We start from the raw sequence: 18,744 nt of genomic DNA on the forward strand, positions 1-18,744 counted from the left end.
TACCTATTAGTCATACACAGAGTAGTTTTGGACTTTATAGCTTAAAACTGGGCAATGAACGACAAAACTCTGCGACAGTTTCATGTCACAGGTCATATACAGTGTAGCATAAATGAGCACAGTAACAACACACAAGGTAGCTAAACATATTGCATCAGCAAGGTGTGTCCCAGACAAATATTTCGAAGATATGCTGCTCAGGTTCTTTTGAAGAAGCACAAAGAAAACGGCCAACATTGAGGATCATAGCCACAGTGGTCAGTCAAGTAAACTTACAGTAGCAGATGAAAAACACTTTAAGCTTATTCCCATTTAAATCAGAAAATGTCCAGCACTGTCATCAGCTCACACCTGGCAGAAATCTGTGGGACCCAGGTACACCCATCTACTGTCCAGAGAATTCTGGCCAGAAGTTGTCTTCAAGCAACCTAAAAGCCATGTTTCCGACAAGGAGACAAGGCCAAGTGACTCATCTGTGCTCAAAAACATATGAACCGAGGACCAGGAAAAACTCTGGACTGATGAGTCAAAATTTGTTTAGCTCTTGTAGCAAGCAATGTGTTCAACGAAGTGCTGGAGAGCAGTACAATAATGGTTGTCAGCAGGCAGCAGTGATGGTGCTTTGCAAGTTTGAAGCTGCATTTCTGCAAATAGGGAAGGAGATTTGGTCAGGATTAATGGGGTCCTCAATGCTGATAAATACGGGCACATACTTATACATCATTCAATAACATCAGGGAGACAGAAGATTGGGCAAAAAAATGTATTCTGCTGCAGGACAACGACCCCAAACATGCAGCTAATTTCAATAAGCAATATTCAGGGATAGTATGGCCTCCACAGAGCCATGATCTCAATCAACATCATCAAATGTGTCTTAGATCACATCCATAAGACAGATGGATTTTGATGAAGCCTACATCCACAGAAGATCGGTGGTTAGTTCTCCAAGATACTTTGAACGACCTATGAGCCGACTTCCTTCAAAACTGTTTGCAAGTGTACCTAAATGAATTGGTGCTGTCCTGAAGCCAAAGGGTGGTCAGAGCAAACACTGAGTTGATTCACTGTAGATCTCTCTTCTGTTCTTCACCTGCATTGCTGAAAGCATTCCTAGTTTACAGAATTTTTCATACCTGCAGTACTATATATATATATATATATATATATATATATATATATATATATATATATATATATATATATGTGTGTGTGTGTGTGTGTGTGTGTGTGTGTGTGTGTGTGTGTGTGTGTGTGTGTGTGTGTGTGTGTGTGCAGGTTTATTTGAGTAGATATAGATATATGTATTTGTGTGTGTTATTTCCAATCAAAGCCATCCAAAGCTGGCAATGAGCTTGTGCTTTACCGCTATTTACCAGCAGAGGAAGCTCTTTGAGTGCACATTGAAGTTTCTGGTAGTTTGCTGGGTCTGGTAATCAAACCTTAGAAATGTTTGAAAGCTATTGTGCAGTTCTTTTAACTGTGAAACAAAGATAAAATAATTCTTATTGCGTTAATCCATCCATTGTCTATACCTGCTTATCCGTGCAGGGTCATCAGGGTCATCGGGGTGCTCGTGCTTATCTCTAGTGGTCATTGGGAAAGAGGCAGGGTACACCCTGGACAGGTTGCAGTCCATCACCGGGCAATACAGAGACACACAGGACAAAAAAACAAAAGCAAAACAGACACACACACACACAAAACCAAAGCACATGCACTAAGGGCAATTTGGAAAGACCAATTAACCTGTAAACATGTTATTGGACTGTGGGAGGAAGCCAGAGAATCAGGAGAATACACACACACATGCACAAGGAGAACAGGCAAACTCTGTGCAGAAAGACACCAACCTGGGATTCTATCTCAGGACCTTATTGCTCCAAGGCACCGTGTTGCTATTTACTTTAGTTAATATCAATGCTATATAGTGTTTTAATGTGCCACATATCATATCAAATCATTTAGCATATCAAAATATATTTAGGTTTGTTGAAAACAATCATATCAACACCTATAGTACTGCGAATTTATTACTGATCATTTCTTGTTTTTCCTTTAAAAACATAATGCTGATCTTAGAAATGTAATATATAATCTAAAACTCACAAAAATCATGGTGTCCAGTTTTAAATGATCATAAATGAGCATAAAGCTTTTGGGGTTTATCTGACCCAAAAGCCTTATGCCGTTTGAATAATATTTTTGCTTTGTAGTTAGTGTACGGTCCTAGGGTATATCTGCATGTATGAGTTCTGTACAGGCACTCCAGCTTCCTGTTAGGTTGATTTGCCTTTAGTGTGTGTGTGTGTGTGTGTGTGTGTGTGTGTGTGTGTGTGTGTGTGTGTGTGTGTGTGTGTGTGTGTGTGTGTGTGTGTGTGTGTGTGTGTGTGTGTGTGTTGCCTCGGGTTAGGGTGAGGGTTAGCCTGCCTCTTAACCTGCCCACTGACGGGCCCATTGGTCCTCTGTAACATCAAGTAGCTATAGATGATGGATGGAGGGATGGAAAGTGAATGGAAATTTCTTTAGAAAACATTTTGTAGCTCTACTGCATGATGTTTCCATACTTAAGATTAACATTCTTTGGCTGAAAAGTGATTTTGAACTTTTGGTATAAAATAAGGAAGTTCGTACTGAAAAGAGAAAGTAATGTTGCTGGTGGAGCTGCTGTAATTTCACTGGTGATCCTCGCAAGGTCTCAGTGGCAGTGTTAGGGTCAGAACCCGTTTTTATTGCCAAGTGGCTTCATGCAACAAGGGATTTGATCTCGGTTGCATTTTTCCCTCACTGAAGATATTTTAATACAATATACAACAAAGGGTAAAGAGAAATTTTTTTATTGTAAATATAACTATCTGCATTTTGACAAAAGTGTACGGGATTGATGCAAATAGGCGTGGTACTAATCTGGGTACTCTGACTGTGAAGAGTTGATCAGAGAGACATTCTAGGGGGAAGACGCTGTCTCTGTGGATGCTGGTTTTAGCAAATAGCACGTTGTAGTGCCGAGCTAAACGTGAAAGACTAAACAGCTTGTTTGAAAAATTTCTGGGGTCTGTTGAGATGTTAGCTGACCTTCTTCTGACCTGAGACGTGTACAGCTGATCGATGAAGGCAAGGTCAGCCCTGATGATCCTCACCACAGACCAAATTGTTTGTTACAGTCTGGACCTCTCCTGTTTTGTGGATGAGCCAAACCCCACAGGCATGGATAAGCACAGGGTAGACCGAATAATGGGAGAGAAGACGATAACCTGAGGCTCCTGTGGAAAGTTGTACTTCTTGAGCTACCACAGGAACTCAGGTACTGGGAAACCTGGTAGTGATCCACAGCAGACACAGTGTTGTTGAGGAAGGTGAGAGGAGGCAATGTGGGTGTGTGTGGGGGGGGGGGGGGTGTACCTAGAAGTCCACTGTCATCTCTTCAGTGTTGGTGGCTGAAGCCCCAGGTGGTTCTGACTGCACCAGTAGACCAGATAATGCAATACACCACATATCCTTATCCAGACTTGTCATTCAGCCTGGTGATCCACTAACAGGTGGAGGCCAGCACTGTGAGCTGGGTGAGTCTATGTATGCTAAGAGAATCTGAAACAATGCTTTTACATACCCGTGACAAGAAATGATGTATAAGTTAGTTTTGAATTTCCTGGTTTGCATCAAAAGTAAGAATTGTCATCAGAAGGTGGCAGTGTTGCCTACATTGCAGAGCAAAGGTGATTATCCAAACCAAACAAGGCCAGCTTACCTGTATATTGCAAGAAAAGAGCTCCTCTGGAACTTTTGTTTGTTTGTTTTACAAAAATGGGGGGAAAATGATTATGTAAGAAGACTTTCAGGACAGCATATCTTGATCCTTCACTACTCTCCTCTGTATCGGTGTAAAAAATAAAATTAGAAGTGCCTGGACTCCAGTTCAACAACAGGAAGTCAGGTCTTCAGGTTTTTTAGCGTACCATAAGTGTGTATACCAAGTTTACATAAACTCACTACAAGATTAAATCTTGAATTAATGTTTGGCTTTTAATGACTTAATCAAAACATACAATTTGGAGGAGGGACTGAATATACAACAAGTTTGAATTCATCGATGATGCCTTATCCACACGTAGTTTAATTTATAAACACGGGCTCAAATTTATCCACCCCCCATTCGTATTTGGTTTATGGTTTCTTTGTGAGCTGTACTTCTGCCACAAACAGTTTGTAGTCAATAACAAACGTTTAGTGCAATTGAGGCGGAATATTTGATCACTTCTCTTGGCAGTAATTTTACAGTTTTTTTAAAATGTTTTTTGTTTTTTTTACATGGGCTGAGCTTTTCAGCACAATCCATTAATTTGTTTGAGATTGAGGTCTCAGAAAGCCAGACTGTTAGCCAGTTTTATCCATTCCAAAACCAGTTTTGATGTGTGTTTGGGATCCTTGGCCCATTAAAATGCCCAGTCATGTCAAAAAAGCCACCAAGATGTAAGCCTGTCTTGAACTGGAATCGACTGCATCACCAGTTTCTCTCTTCACAGTGAAGAGAGTTTTAGATCTACATGGAGTGAGAGTGTGCCAACCAAGTAGGAGATGCTCAGAGATGAAGACGTCTTCATGCTTTACTTGCAGTTGGCGGCATCCCATGTGGACATGACTGCAGTGTTCTGGAGAAAAAACAATTATGGTTGGATAAGAGAAAAATGTTGCTATCTGGCCATGATAACAACAATGGTGGGGGCAGCGTCAGTCTGTAGGGCTGTTTACTGATGACAATCAGTTCTGAATGTCAAGTGAACCTGTTTTGATGGATTCAACCAATTCTGCTGAGAAAAGTGACCAAATATTCAACTAGAATTAGGCCCGAAGTTTCTGATGAAAGCAAAAAAGCACATGGTTTGATATGTCCACACCTTGATAAGAGAGGATACATAGTATACTAAATTCTGTGCAGACTGAAGAACATCCCAAAATACGTTTGACACTTTTAATGCTTGTGTTTAAAAAATCACACAAATCAGATGCCGTGTAATCACTCCACCCTGGAAAAATTACAGTTCAGCTCCAACACTAAAATATCAAAATTCCCATAGTTGTACGAATGGTGAGTGTTTGTAAATATCTGACCCAAACTGTATGTACATTTATATCAAAGCTTGATGAAAAAAAGGTGATAGAAATCATTAATTCTATTTTTTCCTGTGTAAAGTAAACTTAAAAAGGTGAAACCATTACCATCAGTCTTAGTTCAGAAACATGTTACTTAGCAGCGTACATGTTGGCTTGTGTGTATCCTATCTTAAACAGACACGTGGTTAGCTGCTTCCCTTCTTATTGTGCTCGGCCAAGACAGCCGCTGCTGGCAATAGCAGTCCATCGTGTCCATCAGTGGGAAATTAATCTTCACATCGAACTCCAGAGAAAACGGTGTGACTAGCAGGCTTGTCTTCGCTAAGAAGCGAGCAGGAGACGGATATTAATTATCCAGCTTCTGGACATACAGCACTTTAATAATTCATGGAAGCCTTTTTGAAGTATGTTTTATTTGGAGATGGCTCCGCCATGTTTCATGTAGATTTGATACCACTGCACTGCAATCAAAATTTAAAGATCCCTGTTTTGATAAAATCAGAGGAAAGTTCGAGTTCGAGCTGGAATCAGAGACTCTTCTTTTCAGATTCCTCCTCCGAAGCTTTGCCATGCTCTCTTCTTGCTGATCTGTGAAATGATGGTGAAATGATGTTAAAAAAGCATGTTCTGTCTTGTGTGTACCTCGGCACGAGTTGATCAGAATACATTGATAAATTCAAGCAACCTTCTTTTTACGCGCAGCAAAATGACAAATAAAAGTAAGTAAAATCTTCTTGAAATTAATGTATTCATCCTTGATTTGAGCAGGCAAGTTTAAAGGATCTGCCAATGGAATAAGAGTTTTGCATTTAAAATAGGAACAACTCCCCTCCATCATATTATTTCAAGGGAAATATTTCTAATTATCTTATTTTAGGGGTCAAAATACTCCTTCAATCGACAGATAATATTATTTACTTGCTCAAATCAAGGACAAATGCACTAACTTCAAGAAGATTTTACTTACAAGTATTGGTCTTGCCTTTGAGTTGCAAGGATCTCAGCCTGCAGTGGATGGCTAAGCTGAAGCTGTATTTTGATAGCATCTCCTTAAATAGACAACACTTTTACTAAACAACTTCTCTCTTCCTAAATGCTGGACTGGAGTGGTGCAATGGTGGGCTGCCCTGCAGGCGCATACATTGTTGGGCTAACTTCTAGGATTGGGACCATTTTAAGTCCATCTGCCTTTAGATCATTTTCAGTGGAAGTAGAGGATGATGCGGCTGGAATCTGGCTCACTTTTTGGATCTTATTGGAATACACAAACCAGACCTGATGCTTTTGTTTTCTTTTTGTTCGCCTGGAAATGATCACTGAAGGTCTTTGATTGGGAAATCGGACCATGCCCCTCTACCCCGGTCCTCTCTACAAATCAATGTCATGTGTTTTATTGTTGCCAAATCTCCAGAAATCCGGGCAATTTAAGTAAGCATCTTTGAATCGAGAATTTGATTAAAACCAAACAAATGCAACAAGAAAAATGCAAATATGCAAACTCGAAAGAACTCTAATCAGGTGTGCTATGCCTTATAATATTACATCAGGGGCATGTTAACTTGGAAGCTTGTTTTTGCTCCTTAAACAGCTGTTTAAAAAAGCAAACCATGACATGAAAAAGAGACAAACCATCACTAAAGTGAGTTTGAGTGATTTCACTGAAAAGTCTGGCTCCTACCTTAAAGCTCTTTGAGCCAGAACTGTCGGCGTTAATTCATCGTAACGGCAGCCGCAGCCTCTGGGGGTATCTTTTGTTGGTATCAGGGGTTAAAGAAAAAAATAAGAGTCAACACATCCCAGCTGATCTGTTCACAGATCACAGAGCGAGCATATGTGAACTGTGCTTCCAGGCAGCTATTTTCATTCAAGCCAGGAGGAAATGAGTGGGAGAGAGAGAAGGAGGGAGCGAGAGAGGGACCTTTTCATCACGACACCGCCAAGAAAGCTGAGTCATGTAAGCTAAGGAAAAGAAATCGGGGCTGTGCAAGATATATATATATATATATATATATATATATATATATATATATATATATATATATATATATATATATATATATATATATATATAATAAATCAGGAATAATTAACAGGAAATGTTTTCATGTAAAGAAAGAAAGCTGCAGCACAGTGAGAAATAGCAAATCTTTTAACTGTGAAGAGGTGGGACAAATGTGACAAGCGTGTGGGGGGGTAGGTGGGTGACAACGTGGCTAAATCAACATGAGAGACTGAACCATTGGAGGGCTTGGTGTATGCGTGCCTTGCGTATGCATGAAGAGTCCGCTGCTGCAACAGGATCCTCCTGAGCAGGGAGGAGTCGCGTCATGGCAAATAAAACTCCACGCCCCTCCCTGCCGAGCATCCATTTACAGTGCAGCTGATGTCTGCTGCTTCACTGGAGGCGCTCAGACTCAGCAGCAGCAGAAGGGAATGAAAAAGCACTAAGTGCTGGGGAGCTCTGCTGGATTTGGATCGTGGGATGCTGAGGAAGCGCGGTCTCATCGGTCACATGTGGGCCGTTTTGTGAGGATTTCTGTGCCAACCTTCTAAGGAACGCTGGATGTGCCTGACCCCAGAGACACTGTTCAAGGAGCATCAAGAGGATTTTGACCAACTCCCCGTAAAGCACTGCACCCATTCTCTGGGATTCTACAGGTTCAAACTGGTGTTTTAAAGATGACCACTATGCAAAGGTTGCTGCAGCTGCCCGTCAACGCCGTGAACATGGTGAAGACGGTGCAGAGTCAGGTCCAGGGGCAGGAGGAGGACAAGAGCCCCGTGCTGAGCCCTGACAACGGGCAGCAGACTTGGTACAGTGCCCTGCAGCCGGACGAGCTGCGCCACCTCCGATCCGGGGGCACCGGGGGTGGCGGAGGCGGTGGAGGAGACCAGGAGGAACGAGGCTTCCAGGAGGACGGCGGTGGAGGTGGCAGCGGTGGAGGCAGCTTCCAAAGTCAGCCCCTACGGTAGGAAAGCCCGGCTCACCTCTTCAGGTGTGGCCAAGAAGTGCCAGCTGCCCCGTATGAATGCAACCATATACCACTTAGAACGGTTAGGAGCTGCTGGTACCGTTAGTTGCACCTTTTTTTTTTTCTACAAGACATTTTCATTGATCTGTCAGAACATTTCTTTTCACTAACCCTGGTTCTTTTCTCACCCCATGCCTCTCTAAAGCAGAGCTCCTCAAAATGTTTGTACCGATTGGGTAAATGGTAACCAGGCATCGGCCAGTTGTAGCTGTCAAGGTTTGCCAAACCTTACGGTTACAATTTCAGGAGATCTGAAATATTCTTTCATACCTTATCTACCTTTGAAACTCCTTTTGGAAACTCCTATTCCATTTAATACGCAGTTAATGCACAGTTATCAGCTCAAATTGCTAATACTGACAGTGTGTGCTGCCCTGTGATGGACTGGTGACCTGTCCTGCCTTTTGCCCAATGATCCCTGGCTCTAGGCACCAGCCTCCCCACAACAATGCACAGATAAACGTGTGTAGACAATGGATGGGTGCTAAAATAATTGTTAGCTTGTCGCTGAGCAATGGGTGCCATTACCCTGTCCACCTTTTGACTTCAGTGAGAAACCTGAAGCCTTGTTTTTGGTTCACTGCAGTCCAGTTCAGTTTTTGAAATGTTCTCCACTGCACCTTTAGTAGCTTCTGTTCAAAGCAAAGATCAATTTGCTTGACCAGATCCGTTTGGCTGCTCTCTGACAGATTAGCTTTGAATCTACATGTAAATGGTCGAGGCCAAGATTTGTTCCAACTACCACTGCAGGTGCAAGCAGTGACATTTGTACCTCAGTCTGAGAGCCATGTCTCTAAAGTGTTAAATGCAGAAACCAACCACATGGGCTGCTGGGTGCTTCATTTAGCGTTGTCTTTTCTTATTAAAAAGAAGAAGAAAATGATCTGCTTGTGGAGAGAAAGTGCCTAACATAAAATGCATCATGTGGATGAGCTTGAATGTAAAAAAAATATCTGCTTATTTGTTTACCCGTCAAGCTGTTTCAGCCCATGTTGCTCTTAAGCCAAAGATTTCTTGTAGCTCAAGGTGGCTTCATTCACAAAAATCACAAAAAAAAAAAAACGGATGCCCTAAAAAGTGCCCCAAAACAGCCTTTTCTACTCAGAAAGCATGTAGGTGACCATGAAACATACAGAAAACTTAAAATCAGGTAAAACCACATAAAAGCTACGACCGATCTTTGGAGGAGAAAGCAATGGACTTCTTCAATAGGGCTGTTTTTGAAAAGCCAAGGTTGCTGTTCTTTATTAAACCAGCTATAGACATCTACAATGGAAAGCAAAGACTTAGCTCTCAGAATCATAGGTATATAATGAAGTGTCAGTTTTTGTGTTCATCGCCCCAACCTTGAATCACTTTTTTTAAGTTGAATTCAATCAGAGCATCGTCTTCGGAGCCGGCCTCTATCTGTCACACTGGAAAAGCCAGGATTGTTTGTGCCCCTTTAGAAACGTAAAGCTGCAGCTCCTCAATCGCTCACTTAAGGCTGATTCAAATAAATTCCCTCTCATATCGTCCGCTCTTTACGTCGCTGCTGCTGCTGCTGCTGTCGCTTGCCGGGAAGCAAGCCGACACCGCATCTGATGTGAGTACTGCCTTACTTTCATGGATGCTTTCCAGCTGATCTCTTGGCTTCTGTTCTGGGTAACCAGAGCGGCTGTGTGCGCCGCTGGGCCGCGGCAGGTTAAATAATTCACAGGTGTTGTAAATTCAGCTGTCACTGGGCAGGGCGCTGCAAAAATGCAGGGAAATTGGAGAAGTGGCTCTGGTGTAGAGTTTCTGAGGGCCCCTCGGGGATTTGGGTTGCTTTCCATGCCGCTCGTCGGTGAGAGGCTTTTATTTTAACTCGGGGATGGAAAACAGTTTGTAAAACGAAATAAAAGACATCCCAGCGTCCTCCATGCAGCGCGTTTAAAGGTCCTCACTGTGTGGTTCTACGTGTCTGCCGCCGGTCATCTCCGTCAGGTCCTAACCAGTCACTGGTTTTCTCCTAGATGCATGTTTAATTTGTCCGACAGTTCCACCGCGACAGCTTCTCGCTCCTAATCAGACCACAAGTGCTTTATCAAACAATTCCAGGTTTAATTTTAATTAGACTTTCATGAGCTTGTTTGCCATCGCAAGCCACATGAATCCCTGCCACATTATTAATTAGAGAGGCTGATTATGCCGCTTTATCAGCCTAAGCTGTTAAACAAATTAAGCTTTCCAGCCTCCTCCCCAATTCCAACATGGGATACAAAAACGTTAAAGGATCTTTAATTTTGGGACGATCTTCTCAACTTGGTGTCTAACTCATAAGTTGCGTTATGAGATTTTTGTGTTGCTGGTCAAATTGTTGCCGTAGATGTTTATGATTCCAGTCGGGTGTTCATGATAACTTTAATGATTTCCTGTTTGTTTGTTTTTTTTTCCTTTCTTTACTAATGGCTTTCATTGGGAGGTTCTAATCAGGACATTTCCGTCTTAGATACTGATCTGAATCATCTAAGAAGAGGAATTTTCCAATATCAAGTCCCCGGCAGATATTACTTTAAAGGCAGTGCAATTATAAAGCTTGCAGTTTCCATTTTTCTGATGTTTTGCTCCATCAGGAGCTACTTGTCCAGCTGGGCCCATTGCTTTGAAGGTTATAAAATGTAATGTCAAGTGTTTCAGCTGCTCTCTGTGTGGCGGTCTTCCACGTATGACTCTCTCTTGAAGTCGTCACATGACCCAGTCAAGCTCATGTTGGGGATGAAAATGATTTAGATTGACTCTGAAAAACCCAGATTCGCAGCTGGTTTCGCCATTTATGGCTTCACAGTTACAGAATTTAATATTTATCATCTGAAAAACCCTTTGAACAGGACCCTGATGTGATAGAAATCTAAAAAATGTAAACAATCTAAACCATATTCTTGGCTTTACCCAGTTTTCATCCCTGCTTAAAAATGTGACTTATTTCCAACAGTTAGATTTAACGTGACCCTAAGCCTAACCCTGCTAAAGATGGCTGCTTCATTTGAAACCGGACATTTACATACGCTGTATAAGAAGACTCAGCATTTTTTTTCTCATTGTCTGACATTATATCGGAATAAACTTTACCTGTCCTGGATGAATTTAGGATTAACAGTTTTAATTGTATTTGCTAAATGTTAGCAATAGAGAACTTTATTATGTGAAGGTTTATTACTTCATTCAAAATCAGAAATTTACATTCATTCAAAATCAGAAGTTTACATTCAGTGAGATTACGATGTCTTTAAACAGAAGGTGTAGGTGATGGTAACCAGCCTTAAACCTTAGAACAAAAGAAAAAGACCTTATGAAGATGCTGGCTTGCGTCCGGTAGAGACCTGGGCTAATAGGACACTCAGCGAGGAAGAAGCCAATACTCCAAAGGCCACATGCAAACAGGGACAATGATCCTCATTCCTGTGGTCAGACTAAACTGCAAATTATGTTTATGGCCATAAAGACCATTGTTACGTTTAGAGGGAAAAAAAGGCGAACCTTGCAAACCTGAGAACGGAATCCCAGCGTGCTCATTATTCTGGCAGATGAATATATTAGTAATCCTAAATGATCTAAAACAGTAAAGGTCTGGCCCAGGGGTGTGCAACCTGCAGCTCTGCAGCCACATGTGTCTCTTTAAACCCACCACTGTGGCTCTTAAAAGCTTTTGCCAAAAATGTTAAAGGATTGAGCAATTTAAAACAAAAAGTCATTGAAAAATACTAACTTCAGCAGTTTTTACCTTGCCTTTTCATGCAATGTATGCATAAGATTTCCACACTATTAGTGCGGCACTAATAGTTTAAGGAATATTATTTTTTAATCTTATTTTATTGGTCAATGGGATGAAAACTATGTGGGATTTTCATGTATTTTTCTATGAAATAAAATGATTGTCCCACACAGAAAATATAAACTAAAAACTAATTTAAAACTGTATTACAAAAACAAACTATGTTATTTCTAAGGATGTTTTTTACATGTTGCTTTTGTGGCTCTAAACAAATTTTGCTTAGCTGGACCGAAGGTAAAAGCGGCTCATAGGGCTGCAAAGGCTGCTGACTCCTGGTCTCGCTTGATTAATGCCTGACAGTGAGAAAAAGATGGTCTTGTATCCGTTGTACATAAATATCTATTTCCCCCCCCCCGAGGCAGTTGAGCATTGCCCTTAGCATTTAATATTTTTTAAAACATTCAGTTAGCTCCTCGGACCCCATCTGATGTTTTGAGTTGAGCTGTAGGCTCAGATCATCTGCAAGGAACCTGATCCAAAATAAGCTGCTAACACCTTTGTTTTGGTACAACGTTGTCACTTCCTAGAAATACTTCGCTGACGATGCAGGCGGCGAACCGTTTCAGAACTGGCTGAACAGAACCAATTATTAATCCGGTACAGGAGCCGTGGGCAGAGGATGTTTCCTGCAAACCAGGATTAGATTCGCCAGTTTCCATGTCTGCCCCTGCAATGCTTTGGGCTACTTAAATCTGTCATGATACATTGAAGATGTTCTTTTTTTTTTTTTTTTTGCCTGGAATTTAGCCACTTTTTTGTACCAGCCTCAGTTCACCGTCTCTCATCTAAAAATACTCCTCCGTGTCAGGTTTTTTATTTGGGGAGTTTCAAAGGGGTTAGTGTTTGAAGTGCGTGACAGAACGAACAACTATATATAATTATAACGCTGCGATGCCGGAGAGATATTAAAGCAACAGATCCTTAGCACGCATTTGCACCTCAGCCTCAGTGTAAAGAGGTGATGATCTGCAGTGGCCACGTCCTCACAGGTTTCCACTTGCTGATGTCACAGGACTGAAACAGATGGGCACTATTGAATAACCCATCAGCCCACCCCGACACACACGTATGCACACACGCACACACACATTTACTCTCTTAAGGAGTAAAAGAAATGTAAAGTCAAGATCAATTGATTCGACGAGTAATTCTAACACACACAGGAGCGGAGACCTGCTTTAGCTTTATCTATGAACACAAAAGTACAGAAGGCTTACATATACTGGGTTTTTCCTCTTATATGTGCAACATTTTAGATTTGATAAAAGTCCCACGCGCTGCCTGGATTAATGGGTCATAAATAAGCGTTTTGCATAAACACAAATATTTACATTGGTGTGAGGGATGGATCCTCCATCTGGCACCTGCTCTATAACCGAGCGAGCAGCATGAATCAAAGCTGCAATTCCCTGTCCTGTAGACACTGAGGCGGCTTTCTCTGCAGGGAGGCAGAAAATCACTTAACCACATTTTATTGCATCTTTCGTTACCTTGGAAACCGGGTATGGGGAGGGATGGAGGGATGGAGGGAGGGGAGGGTAGTGGGTGGGACTCTGCAGCAACTGAACAGATCAGTGTTTTCTGATCACCGGAACCTCCTGAAAGTTTTCTCCTGGAAGGTCCGGCGTATGAACCGTGTGAATGCTTATCGGTTCGCCCGACATCAGGAATGAGAGGCAGACGAACTCTTTGACAGTGTCGTCGGTTTATGTTCCCCTCATTCAGTGACTCTGGTGTGTTTGTCCTCTGCAGCTGCAGCAGGGACGCTGTCAGCAGGCGGCGGCCTTTGTCTGACCACTGTTTGCCTTTTCCACCCAGCAGGTTTGGCATGAAACCGCCAGAGATGTTTGTCGTAGTTCGTATGGCAACAGGGCGGAGCAGACGCTCAGCCTAGATCCACTCGCTCAGGGAAGGATCTGGCCGCAGAAGCATTAAAGGGGGGGGGGGGGTACTGTTATGCCTGAAAGGAACAATAGATGATTGAAATGACTGAAAATCCTGCGGGTGTTGACATAAAACCTGTTGAAATTAGAACAAACAAAAAAAAACACGATTTACAAACAGAGATGTGAGAGGTATTTGTTGTCGATATCTAATCAGCCCCCCCCCCCCTACCACCACCTACACACACATAATCTGAAACCGCTAAATAAAACAGAGGACGAGTAATCGCCTTCATCAGCAGGTGAAGCTTGTAATTTAGCCGCTGTATAAATCCAGCTGTCCTATCAGTGCTGCTGAGGTTTGTCAGAGAGCGTCGGTGACAAACGTGTGGGGAAGCTTAATAAATACACGGTTAGGTTAGAAGACAATGTACCAGGGTTTGAGCATCTGACGGGGAACTGTCAGGTAGCAGCATTTGCTGACAGGACCACAATAAATTATTCACTCCTCAAATCCTTCCTTTATACAGGGTGTGTTTTAGATTTACATTTATTATCTTATATTGAACATATAAGTAAAAAAAAGAGTAAAACCAATAAATTATTGAACATGATTATAGAAATACAGTTAAGATAAATTATTCACTCCTCAGGGGGATTTAACTTGTTTTCTTTAAAGATTTTTTTTAAGAGTTTTCTTTAAAGATTGTTTCTGAAAGGAAATGAGACAGGCATCTATAAAGAATTGATGAAACCATGTCAGCTGTTTTTGTTCTTATTTACATTTCAATTAAAAAAATGGCATCTTGAAAATAGATATAATGTTGGTGGAGCTGTCATTAGCCTTTAGGTGTTGTACATTCTGTAAACGCTCATTCATGGGTTATCATTAACTTATAGTTTTAACATCAAGTAGCTAGAATGGTAGAAAGAAAGCCATAATAAATCTAGTCTGTAGCGTACAGCAAGTTTACAGATATTAGGGGCACAGCCAGCATAATGAGAACAAGGTCAAACATCTTTGCCTTCACGCAGAGTGCTGTGCGTGAAGGAGAACGGCACACAACCCAGAACACGTGATCCCTAAGGTATGACACGGTAGTGGCAGCATCATGCTCTATGAATGCTTTCGTTTTCAGCAGGGACAGAGAGAGGTTCAAAGTGATGGATTACTTTGTTTTGGCCTATCCCATAAAAACATGAATGTTAGGTTAATTGGCCTCGCTAAATTGTCCTTAGGTGTGAGTGTGTGCGTGAATGGTTGTTTGTCCTGTTTGTCTCTGTGTTGCCCTGACGACCTGTTCTAATTTGCACTAATTGCAAAAACTGAGTGTTTTATTTTTTAAACGAACACAGAGCAACAACAACAACAACAACAAAAAAAATTAAAATACATTGGATACGGTGCTGAGAAATGGACCAAAAAATGGCAAAGTAATCCCAGTAGGTCAACATTATGAATACCCTCTGGTCCTTTGCTGTACAATATTTAACAAATGTTTAATAAAGAAACTGCAACTTTTCTAATTCAAGCTGAGTGGCCTTTGGGGGCCTGTAGTTTACCTATTTAGTCGGTCTTAATTATTTAATTGATATAGAACAGTTGTTCTGATTAGTGACATGTAATTTGTTTTATTCCTTAAAATCCAGAGCTATCATTGCCACATGGTGGCCGTAATTGTTGTTTCCCAACAACTAGGTAGTTCTGTTTTCACTGGAATGGCTTTTCTCTAGCCAGCAATGCTCTCAGCTCATGATGCAAGATAATTTGACCTGGACTGGAAAAGATGAGGAAGAAAATGGAAATTTCTTTTCTATATTTAAAAGAGCAATAACTAATACTGACACCTAGTCTTGAAAATCAGAGCACCACATACCCAACACTTTCACAGAGAACAGCCATTTCTCAACGGTTTGTTGCTGTTGTGAACTGTTGTGACTTCACTGAATCTTTACTTCCACAGGATAGGTATATGATGTTGTATTCTGTTCTATTTCTGGTCTGCTTCTCTTACTGGCATACATGTTTGCTCTTTTGCCAAGATAGAATACCAAAAGCTGCACTCTGTTTTGAGAACCCTGGGAACTTTCAAATGATTGGCCCAGAAACCAGGAAGTAAACACGGCTACACTATGAAATGAAGTCGTTCCAGACTGTACCTCTAGTTTCAAAGGAGAAAATCTTGACTAAGACAATGTTGATGGAGAGGACCAATTGTTTCTAGGTATTGTTACTTCCATCCAGGTGACAAATAAGAATGATTTAGGTTGATTATGTAGTAAATTGCTCCTTTAACTTCCTTTGCACTAAGATATCAAAAAGCAACCTTAATACAAAATCAACTCTTGCTTTTAGTTAGAATTTTCCTAGATGGTGGGCGTCTAACTTTCATTCTCACTAGTTTCATCTTTTGACTTCTGTTATGCTGATTTAAACAAATTTTCTTTGTTGTTCTTTAAGGAGGAAATAATAGATTTGGCTTGTTTTCCCTAGCAGAAATCTGTTGTTTGCTGTAGAGAGGGGGTGTGGGGATTGTTTCATGATCTTCTCCAAGGTTGCAGTTGCTGTAAATCAAAGCCCGCTTCTCAGTGTTATGACAGCTGGTCCAGTGAGCACGTATTTATGTAGATGTATCATCCTGTCTTCAGTGAGTGAAAAAAATTTAAGTAGATTTATGCTTGAAAGAATCTCCTGCGCTCAACATGAGCATGATAATTATTTGGGGTGTTTGAACAGTTCTTTTTTCCGAGTTATGGATGATCATCAAACAACCAACTTTGATGGTTGGTTGACGATCAGGAATCCTCCCACATATTTCTAGCTAAATGTTTTATTTCTAAGCCAAATCTATTATTTCCTCCTTTTTTTCTCCTTGGCTACCCTTATTCTAGTCACTTTTTTAAATTGGCTGCTAACAATTGGCTGCTAACAATTTTTAAATTGGCTGCTAACTTGGTCCAGTAATTTTACGTCAAAAACATTAATGTTGGTCTGTTATATCAATTAAAAAAAAACATTTCTGATGTTTTATGTTGTTTGGTTGGAAGATCCAGATGTCTCCTACGTATCAACTCGATTTGCCTTATTTTAAAAACACAATCAGCTAGGATGTTAAAAAAACTAGTGTTATTGTCTGCAGTGAGGCTAGTTTAACATTAACACAAACCTAAGGGTTTCCAACCAAGGAGGGAGCCTCTGCTCCTAAATGGACACCATCAAGCTCAGCAGGAAATTACAGCCGCTCACACGGCCATCCTTCTGGAGAAAAAATTTAAATCATGCAAGAAAAAAAAATGTTTTTTAAACCTAACACTTTACCAACAGTAAAGCATGGTGGTGGTAGTATTATCCTAAGGGACTAAGTGGGTGGTGTAATAAAGATTGGGAACAACTTCTTCACGTTCTTCAACCTGACCTCAAATTGTGACGTCTAGATGGTTGAATCTCGGACTTAGTCGGGTGTTGGATCGTCAAACATTGATTAAAACGGGATTTCGATGATTAAAGAAGGTTAATATTAGGTTTCTGTAAAGGCTCTGCCTCTAACCCCACAGATAATTTGTGAACTGTGCAGAAATGGGGTGTCAGTGCCAAGTCACAAATGAATTTAAATGAACTTTAACAATTCTGAAGAAAAATAAAGTTTTGAAATGTCCTGCCAGGATTATACCAGCACATTGCTTGACCTTGGCACAAGGGCAGCATGCGGCTTCTTTGCAACTTGCTAAGTAACATTTATTCAAAAAGTAACTTTGAATACCTATAATTGAGCCTGTATGAATCATTCTGATTCCTTGTGGCTTACAGACAAATCTGCCACTACAATGAAAACTTTTTAGGCCAGTCCTTGAGTTTAGGACTCAAAGAAGTTGTATGGTTTCAGTATCAGTCCACTCTGTAAGAGGAACAGTTTAAATCTATCATTAAAAGCCCTAAATAAATAAAATACTTATCTGCATTATAACTACATCCTGTATGTGTGCAAATTTCTCACCAACAATGTAAATTAAAGGTAGAGTGGAAGATTTTTCCGTAAATTTAAGTAAGAAACTCCCAAGTCCCTTTTTGAATAACTATGCATGCGCATCTTAGCTGCTCTTCCGCTTCTCAGGGGAATTACATGAAAAATCTTCCAAATACAATCTGTTCTTGTTCCTTTCTTCTGAGGCCTTCCTCTTCTTCTCATAAGCTTGTGAGACTGTTTGCGTCTTGCGACTCTCAGCCATGTTCAACGTATACAGTGAGAGCAGCAGCGCAACAATGAACGGCTAACACTGAAGCTAACCAGATACACAAACACTAGAGGTGCGCATGTGCAGAAAAAACAAACTAACAAAGAACGTTCATGCACACTGAGCGCCTCACAATGATTGACATGTGGGGCAACCAATAGATAAGGTGATCCCCCTAGAACTCAAAGTCAACACAAGATCGTCCACTATACCTTTAAGTCTAAGCTGAGGGTTCAGCCCAAGTCATATTATAGACGCAGTGATTCTATTCTAGTACAATAAAACATAGAAATTACCATAGCTGTAGTAAACATGCATATGCAAAGTTTCACATCAGAGCTGTTTGTTGCTAATAACCACACACTTGACAGCTGGGCTTCAATCCCCACGACTATTTGTTAATCTGGAACGACACATCTAGAGTCTTTATTGTCACCATGTGTTACCATGGAGACATGTTTTGAGACAGACACGGCCCAGGAGGCACACAGATTACATATAACACGCAAACACAACAAAACATAATATGTCCACACAGTTATTTTTTTAATAAATGAAATCAGCTGATTGCACTGACCAACATGCTTCCCGAGAAGCTTAAAGGGTGCAAAGACACTCTTTATTGTCCGCTAAGACTAGTACAGAGTCCAAAGAGTCAGATATCAGTCCCTTTGTGAACAATATGAATTAT

General features: G+C 41.0%; 1 protein-coding gene across 10 annotated transcripts in view; it reads left to right on the top strand.

Moving 5' to 3' along the window:
• The window catches only part of LOC105926229 (adaptor related protein complex 3 subunit beta 2), a 57,303-nt gene that overhangs the window by 2,082 nt on the left and 36,477 nt on the right, over positions 1 to 18,744 (top strand). For 4 of the 10 annotated variants that reach the window (XM_036147078.1, XM_012862462.3, XM_021316373.2 and 1 more), the window contains exon 1: positions 7,505 to 8,081. The exons of 5 other annotated variants lie outside the window; for them this stretch is intronic. In XM_036147078.1, coding sequence (XP_036002971.1) covers positions 7,792 to 8,081 — 290 coding nt within the window. In that variant the 5' untranslated portion in view covers positions 7,505 to 7,791. Of the gene's footprint in view, positions 1 to 7,504; positions 8,082 to 18,744 lie in introns of those variants that run through there. One more of the 10 variants, XM_036147085.1, reaches the window with a different exon arrangement.

The sequence above is a fragment of the Fundulus heteroclitus genome, chromosome 2 (assembly GCF_011125445.2).
Source record: "Fundulus heteroclitus isolate FHET01 chromosome 2, MU-UCD_Fhet_4.1, whole genome shotgun sequence".
NCBI classification, from domain to species: domain Eukaryota; kingdom Metazoa; phylum Chordata; class Actinopteri; order Cyprinodontiformes; family Fundulidae; genus Fundulus; species Fundulus heteroclitus.